Source organism: Diospyros lotus, chromosome 1 (genome assembly GCF_014633365.1).
Source record: "Diospyros lotus cultivar Yz01 chromosome 1, ASM1463336v1, whole genome shotgun sequence".
NCBI classification, from domain to species: Eukaryota; Viridiplantae; Streptophyta; class Magnoliopsida; order Ericales; family Ebenaceae; genus Diospyros; species Diospyros lotus.
In genome coordinates, this window is record NC_068338.1 from 46156366 (window position 1) to 46165495 (window position 9130).

Consider the following 9130-nt stretch of genomic DNA (forward strand, 5'->3'; position numbering starts at 1 on the left):
CAACTTTTTCAAAGTTGCTCACTTGTTGAGTTAGGATAATACCATCTGTTAATGGTTTTGTTTTTTGTAGATTCGCATGTTGGATTTAGTGCTAAAGGTATCTCCAGAAGATTGTAAAGAGCCCCAAACAGCTCGTATCCTTCTTTACAAGTTATTTTATGATCAAACAGAAGAAGGCATGACTCAGTTCCTTTTGAATCAGATCAAATCATTTGATACTCACAAACAAGCCAAAAGGTTTTTCTAATTGTACTTAAACTACTTAATATTTGTTCTTTTCCCGTTACTAAAAAATTATGTCATGTAAGTGCTGCACCTTTGAAACTTCATATCTATTGTAGTCTCATCAACGTAAAATGAAAAATTTGCATTTTGTTTTTAGAGCATAAGATTGTATCATATAATCCTCAGATAGAGAATTTTACTTTTGAATTCCATTAGTGCAACATATACTTCTCTGGAAAGGGGAAGTTGTATATTACAGTGCTGTTAGCAGCATGCTATTAACTATTTCACCTGATTCTTTGAGGGGAATAGCTTCTGGACTGATCTGCCTTTTCTCATTAACACAATTGTATGACATATATACTTTCAGAAATGTTGAGCTGATGATATTAGTTTTCTGTATGTTTACATCTATAAGCAAGTCTTTTGATCTATGTTTTTGATTTTTCTGTGAGTTGTAGGTCTTTTCTTTTCCAATTCTGTATTAGGCAGCATGGTCAACATGGGTTGAATTGATAGACCTTATAGCCAGTAATATCCGTGCACATAAGCCACTGACATTGTAACATATGCATTAGGAATAAATTATTGAGGGCATCTTGTTTTTGAAACTAATTGTTGTTTTGCTCAAATTTTTCCAGTAAGTAGTCTACATTTAGGAAATAAAAAGTTCTTTTTAATCAAACCTTCCTTTTTAAATTTCTCCTTTTTAAAGGACTTCTCAGACTCAGATGATGCACTGGCATAATGCTCCACCAATAGCAATGTGCAAATACCAACGTAAAGGGCTTATCTAAGAACTATTGAATATGTCAATTATTATACATGAATACTGCACGTGCATAGTATGGAGAAAACTTTTATGCCCTGCCAGCATTTTGTCAGTTGACACTGTTTTATTGTTCTGTCGTGCCAGTGATCTTGCTGACTTGGTAGAAACGGTGCATGTAGTTATAAGGCTTATGGAGAACCTTCAAGCTCGCGGCACATTAAGGGTATCTCTTGTTTCTATTTTACTATTGTTTTGGTGAAAGTTGTAAAATTGTTTGCATTAATTTATAATTTTTTATCTTTTTATTGTTTGAGATGAATATGTAGGGATTCAGTCATTAGGCCAAGCAGATTCGATTTATAATTTCTTATTTTTTGGTTAAGGTTTCTCGAAAGTCAAGGAAGAAGAGGTCAAAGAAAATGTTGCATGAGAAGGCTGATAACATTGATCAACCAGATGCAGATCATGCCTCCATCCAAAAAGATATTGGTAGCTCTGGTTGTGAACAGTTTGCACATTCAAACATGTTGACTAGTGAGAAGCTAACGAATCAAAGTTCTGATGCAAAAAGAGAGGACATCTCAATACCTGTCCAAGTTGACAATCCTGAAGCATATGAGCTAGAAACGCATGATCATGAAAGCAATTTGCCTGAGATGAAAAATAGGTCTGATCAAAATTGTAATGATCTTTCTGATGGAATTGGTGATTCTTCCAGTGATGAGCAGTTGGCTGCAACTGATGAAGTCGATTTTAAGGTATCTACTTTGGTTTCTGCACTTGCAAACAATTCAATTATTCAAAAATTATGTTGGCTGCTGAAGTTTTACAAGAGCAACTCTGTAAGTGCAAACCACTATATTATATGCATGTTGCGTAGAATTTGTGATGATCTGGAGCTTTCGCCAATGCTATATCAGGTAAAGATTGTAAATAGTTTATCTTTCCAATTTGTCAAGAGTGTTAATTGGGGTATCATTTAATGAGCACATCTTCTTGACAAATTTTGCAGTTATCACTTCTAAATACATTCTACAATATCCTGGATGAGCAGAAGTCAAGTCCATGCAAGGAATATGAGAATATAGTTTCATTTCTGACAACCTTGGTTAGGAGAATGCTCAGGAAAATGAAGAGTCAACCTCTTCTTTTTGTGGAAGTGCTTTTCTGGAAGACACGTAAAGAATGCCACTATATCAACTGTGAATCTTTATTACATGAAGTTGGAAACTTGAAGAGGGAAAGTAAAAGGTGGGAAAGTGTCTCTAAAGATGGAGAAATTGGCTCAACCCAAGGGAAAGGATGGGCCCATAGAAATATAGCAGATGCGCTTGGCGATGATGAAGCCGACTTTGTTCTCTCGCATGAAAAGATAGACACAGAGAAGTAAGTAAAAATTGTTATGAAATTATGATAATAGGTTAACACAACTTGTTAACTGTTTGTGTGTATATAGATTTGTTTGCCTTTTATTTTTGTTTTTTACTCTGATAAGTCATTTTTTTGTTATAATATTCCTTTATATGATATGAAATTTTAGTAGAATCAGATTCTGACCTGACATTTTTTTATAGCATTATAGGCAATAAATTAAATGGCCAAGAGCTATCAATAGTCTGACAATCTTCTTATTTTTGAAAAATTCTGCTGTCCAACTTTATTGATTTTATGGAACTGTACAATCATGTAACTTTTAATGAGCTGCGATAAAAGTCATTGGAAATGTTATTTTTATGGGAGGAGTTCTTTGTGGAACCGTAGGAAGGAGGATGCAAATTTTAATCATGAAAGTATCTACTTCTATTAATAGCATTTTTTCAGTTATTTGACTTTGTATGATTGAAGAAATCGGACAGTCTTTGAAATTCTAGATGAATTCTCATTATGAAAAAATCTACAGGCAGTAGTCATTAACAATGCCAATGACTTGGCTCCTTTTTGGAATCTCTTCTGTTCTTGACCTATGTTTATATCGTTGATTAGGTTTATATCATTTCCATTTTCTGATACTTTATCTGTCTGATTCAACATTGTAGCCCTGTTGCTGAAGACCTCAGTTCAGATGGAAAAGTTTCACAAGTTCAGCATACCAAAAAGCTTAGAAAGCTTGGACCAAAAGTCCTGTCAATTAAAAGGATGCTTCAAGCTGGATGCTCTAATCAAAGTGGGGAAGAAGAAGAGGCATTGGGAAATGAGAATGATTTTCCTAACAAGAGTGAATTGAAGGAAAGTTCTGAACTCAGGAAACCTCTGTAAGTAATATGAAGGTTTCTGGATATGGCAGTTCTTTACAATATTTCTTTACGTAATCAAAAGAACAATTTGGCTGCAAAAGATACGTCTGTGGTGGGATAACAATTTGGCTGCAAAGCGAGGTTTAACACTGCGCAAGTCTAATTCAAGAGAGAATTTGTGGTGGTATAACAAATTCAGCTTGATTGGTTTTGTGGTGAATTGGCTAATCATTTGCTTTTTCCTTTTCAGCCACACTAGAAAACGAGTACGTGCTTTTAGCGAAGATCAGGAAATTATGATCAAAACTTTGTTTGAGCAGTGAGTGCTTCAATTGTTTACCCCAATCTCGATACATGTATATATATATATATGTATGTTTCATTCTCTTTTGCTAAAAGAAGTGCATTACATCAAGAAGATTCCAAGTAGATCTGTGAGGTGTGCTTATTCACATTTCAATCACGACCTTTTTCTCATTTGCTTCTGCAGGTTTAAGGATCACAAGAGGTGCAGTCACATGATTGCAAATGCCCTGGATGCTGATGGCACATTCACAGCAGCACAAATATCACGCAAACTTAGGCAGCTTGGCCTTCGTGTTCCTCGGAAGAGAAAATCTGAAGTCAACATGCATTTAAGAGATGAAGATGTTATCAACTCATCTGCAGAAAAAGGAGAAGAATCTGATGATGAGACACTATTATCTCTGATAAAAAGGTACTTGTCTCCTCTTCTCTCTAAATATTCCTGCTTTTGTTTCAGACGATAAATCTTGCTTGTGAGATGGGAAGAGGGGATTGGATTTGTAGTTCTTGCCCTGACTAGAAATGGTTATATATTATTGTTGCATTTTAAATGGGTTAAAAGTAAAAGGTGACAGCCCTATTAAGTTTAGGATGTGAATTCATAAAATAGTATTAAATTAAAATTGAAAAGATCTATTATTAAAAACATCAAAGTTGAGGTGGGGTTATTTACATTGAGCTCTTTTATTTTTTAGAAAGTGACTTAATATGATGAGGCATTGGATAGGAGAGATAGTCACGTTTTACATTAATTAATTAGAGATAAAATGTAATATGATTGTTACATACGATTTAAGATCAACTCTACTTAATAATTAATTAATTAATTAATTTTAGTATAAAATCATTAATATTGTTGTTATATGAGCTTAACTATATATGTATGCATATATTTTATATGTACTGCTTTCTTATTATGCAAATATATGTGTATTTGGTATTTTATAACTTATAGTAGTAATAATTCAACTTGCAAGTCTAGGTTAATATCAAAATATATTGGTATGCATTGATATGCCAACTTAATTGGTATAATAATATGTTAATTTATTATTGTATTTTATATTAAGATAAGAAATATATAATATTTCTTGTTAAGTTGCTTTCTTATTTGTTTAATGAGGTGATAAAAAAATAATTTGCTTATTTATCTATACAATAAATTAAAAAATGATATTTTTACTATATTTATCATATCGAGTCAATTATCACTCATTATGTCATTTTATAAAAAAAAAATTTAATATGACATACTAAATATTTCTTAACAAGAGAATGCATTATAAAAATATCACATAATGGTATTTTTTTAATTTTTAAACTTTATTTGATATGATTTTTGGTAGAGTTAAACTTAAATTTATGAGTGTTTTTTAAAAGTCAATTCGTTCAAAGTTTAACTGGAGTTCTTATTAAAAAATAATTTTTAAAAATTGTATCAAACTTTAGAAAAATTTTGTAACTACCAACCACAAAAATCAACTAAAATAGCCATCGAAAACGAAGCGTTACTATAAAATATATCGATTATAATCTTGCAATATCGTGGGCAAATCAGTTCATTTCCAGTCATATCCTACAAACCCTAGAGAAAAGCCACCCGATATATCCATCTTGGCAAATACTGGAAGAATGGAACCTTCCACGAATTCTCCTCGGGGACTGAAGATCCTTGACCATGAATCGCGCACAAGTTCTTGTCCTCAAATTGCTCAATCGAGTTCTCTTCTGCTGCGACTGCATTGCTCAGGTGTTGTAGATGGTCTTCCCGACCAATCTCCTGGCCCAGCGCTGGAACCTGTGCCGCTCCTTCACCCCTCTGGCCGCTGGCACCAGCTTCCGCTTCTTTCACGAGATGCTTTCTTCTCGCCTGCCGGGGAGTCAGCCTCTTTCGTGCCATTGTAGTTCTCGAGAGAGATTAGGGTTTTTTTAGTGTTTGGTAACGAGGTATATCTTGTCCATGTTAACTGCGCTAGATATCATTGTGACTCATCTTTGCCGCCTAAAGTTTCCGGTGCCACTCGATTATTCTATCAGGTCTCTTCTTATACGTCCATCTTAACAATGTTCTGCTGTACTATTTGGGCATTTCAATGTGTGCTTGACTGCCATCTAGCACGCAGGGTGATACTAATAATGTAATAGTAATAAATGTAAGTCAGTTATCCTTTTCCTATGGTACCCCCCTCCAATCATATGCATAAGGAGTCTTTATGCATTGCCGATTGTAGTTTTTGTACTTATATTATGCAAATACTCTTGATGTGCTACTATCTTGTGGTTGCTTCCATTTATTTAGTTATTTGCTATTCTTTTATAAGATATCTCTTTTAAAATTGGAGGGAAATTCTATGTTACCAAAGGGCACTGGTGCCAAAGGGTACTTTGTACAACATGAAGGCTTGATGTACAACAGGAAAGGTGTATTATTTAAAACCCTTTATGTTTAAGATAAATCCTTCGTGTTGTGTGAAACACATTTCATGTTGTACAAAACATCCTCGTGTACCACTACCCGTTGGTTACCATAGAATTTCCCCTTGAATTTGATGAGCTTTTGAATATGGAAGATTATCTGCTTTCTGATTTGATATCAGAATTGTCTTTGCTTGGCTAAATTGAAAAAACTGCAGATTAAATCCAGATGTATCATTGGTTTTTTAAGGACTGTTTCATGGAGGACAATGGTTAAAGGGGATCCTTTATACTGCCATTGGGGTTTATTGGTTGTAGGATTTTACTGATTTGCAATTTAAATGAACTCAAATAGAGAAAAGAAGATTAAGGGAATCATTATTTAGTGCTTTGTTGGTCGAGCAAAATGGCATAAGATTCCCATGCTTAGCTGGGCTTTGAAAATTTAAATGCTAACTAAAATGTTATATGCACCATGTTACAGCCGTTTTGCATTTGAGCCATACTTGTCATAGTTAATAACGATACATATATCTTGTGTCAATAAGGATATGCATATATATTATATTGTTTGGCTCTTCTGCTGAAATTTAATCGACCTTTGGTACTTCAGAAGCAAAAGAAAAAAGAATGGAAGAGATATTGAGGATGCAACTGACAAGTCAATTGAAGGAAATTTGTCAGGGGACAATTCTGGCGGTGAACTTCCAGGGTCTTGTTTGGGGTAATTATTCTCTCTCTTAAGAAATGGAGCATGATTTCTTATTTATGGAGTGTTCGTTTTATCATTCTTAGTCTGGAACTTCATAACCTGGTTGGATGCCTGCTTTATGTTTTGTTTCTTTTTGCATTTATCAGCAACTACAATTTGCCATCCTCTCATCTTTTTTATGGTTTTATCATTGAAAGGGGACAAGTAGGCACAGAGGGAGAAATATATCTAACATTTCCTTTCACTTTGTGATTTTCTATTTCTGTATTATTTTGGGTGGTTGAAGAAGGTATGCATTATTCACGTAGATGGTAGGAAGTGATCTTTCTTGGCAATTCTGGTGAAACACAGTTTTGATTGATGACACTTACTACATGTGTATGCATCTTAGTACTCATCAGTTTTCATCCTTACCAAGAAAAGAATGCTACATGCATGAGTGCAGGAATCTAGATTGTGGCTCTGAGTCTTTGACCACTATAGTGTGTTGGAACGATTTGTACTCCTCAAAGTATCTGTAACTTGCATCTCATCTATAACTGTCTCAACCTGTAAATCCGTTTACTTTCAAGATCTGTTCTGTTCTGTTTTTCTTACCTTTTGAATGAAATGTATTGATGATTTGACTTAGATTGGCATTAGAAGTTGCCTTATGAGAAGTACTGAACAGGATTTATTCAGTTGCATAGATACACTGTAGGATTGCTTATTGAATTTTTTGGAGGCATGTGAACTAAAACTTTTCTCAATAACTTCTATTTTTATAATGCGTCTTATGACATCATAAAGTGATGTACCAGATATCATTTTCAGATTTAAGTGCTACAAGTGTTATATGGCTGGTGTATGGACTGAATTTTCCTCAAGCACAAATATCAGATATCTATGATATAAATGTAGGAGGGATCAGCTTAGAGGGATTACCTAAATTAAGAGATTTAACTTGGTTTTTGCATGGCAAGGTCTATGATACCACTGTGTTGTAAGGCTATGGGAGGATGGAGATAGGGAAAGTCCCAATAATGGAGGGAGAAATGGGGTAGAGTGAAGGTATCGTGAATATTCATGATTCATCATTGTGTGCACCTTTCTATCATAGGTCATTAGATTGTGTGGAACTACCCAATCTTATGTGGATGCACATTCTCTAATGGCATGTTTTGAACTGCTGATTACGAGACACCAATCTCTGACAACCAAACTATGCACTGGCTAACCTTCAAAGGGAGGTGGTTGTTTCAGACTCCCTCAAGGACTCCAAAGTAAGAAAAATATTAGGAGGGAATATTCCTACAAGTCCTTGTGCTAATCTCAAACTAACGTAGTTCATAGCTCAAATTACATTAAAATTATGGGGTGATATATCACAATAATCAAATGGTGCAATAGATATGTCTTGTTCTCCTTGAGGGAACCAAATTATTATATAGTATTAAAGTTGTTTATATATGTTTTGTGAAAGTTGCTTTGATTCGTCATTATATATTTTATTTTAGTTTTCTTTACAAAACAATGAAAATATGTAACACTGGGAGTTTATAATTATGAAGGGCACTTAATAATTTTTCCTGCTTGGCACGACTAGTGACCTGATTCCAGACTAATTGGGAGTTGTGTTGGCATATATTGGTATTGCAGTGTTATACTAGTTGTAATCAGTGAAGTATTAAACTGTGTCATGAAAGATGCAAGTTTTGAACATTTTGGCATGAGTTCTTTGATGTAGCTTCTGTTGAAGTTAATTGATTTTAGCATTTAATTATGCTCACAACTGTACATTAGAAGAAACACCAGTCTTGGGGGAGGATCAACATGGTTTGGGTCAATTGTAACCGAAATCTGATCTTTGGTGGCCACTGCTTTGCATAATTTGGCTACTTGCTTCCTCTCTATGCAATTTTTCTTTCATGAAGGTGAAGGGACATATTACTAATTTACGATGCAATAGTTTACGGATAAGTCTGAGTATAACTTAAATATACGTGCATGTTTCTTTTTCAGGGATGGACACGAACGTGGCATTCATGTTACCGAATTTGATGATGCTAGTCTCAACCATGCCGCCCATGGAGAAGCTGAACAACCAAGCAGCGTCAACAATGTAAAGCAAGAAGCATCAAATGATATCCCACCCGAGGATTTACAGGATCAGTTGATGTATCTTGAGGATGATATGTCGAATGATGCGACTCCTGTTGCATCTCACCAAGTGGCCATACCAAGGAGAAAGCTGAGGGTGATTGATTTTGAGGATGATGAATAGAGAGCTGTATCAATGGCTGGTGTTTTGCCATGTCTGTATATTTTATTTTGGCTTAGAAAAACGAACAAATAGTGTGCAGATCTAACTGTTTGCAATTTTGGCTGAAGGTGCCGGAAAAAAAAAGTTCCCGCGACGGAGCCAGCTTGTATTGTGGAACGATGCCAGTTCATTTCGGCTACTGGTCCTATTGGCGCCCTAATTTC

At 34.8% G+C, this 9130-nt stretch overlaps 1 protein-coding gene across 1 annotated transcript in view; it reads left to right on the top strand.

The window, feature by feature from the left end:
- Nucleotides 1-9130, top strand: part of LOC127793960 (uncharacterized) — an 18917-nt gene extending 9787 nt beyond the window's left edge. Inside the window, exons 11-19 of the mRNA XM_052324798.1 lie at nucleotides 71-237; nucleotides 1142-1220; nucleotides 1381-1917; nucleotides 2010-2383; nucleotides 3034-3249; nucleotides 3482-3550; nucleotides 3722-3949; nucleotides 6566-6676; nucleotides 8666-9130. Coding sequence (XP_052180758.1) covers nucleotides 71-237; nucleotides 1142-1220; nucleotides 1381-1917; nucleotides 2010-2383; nucleotides 3034-3249; nucleotides 3482-3550; nucleotides 3722-3949; nucleotides 6566-6676; nucleotides 8666-8927 — 2043 coding nt within the window. The 3' untranslated portion in view covers nucleotides 8928-9130. The remainder of the gene's footprint in view (nucleotides 1-70; nucleotides 238-1141; nucleotides 1221-1380; nucleotides 1918-2009; nucleotides 2384-3033; nucleotides 3250-3481; nucleotides 3551-3721; nucleotides 3950-6565; nucleotides 6677-8665) is intronic.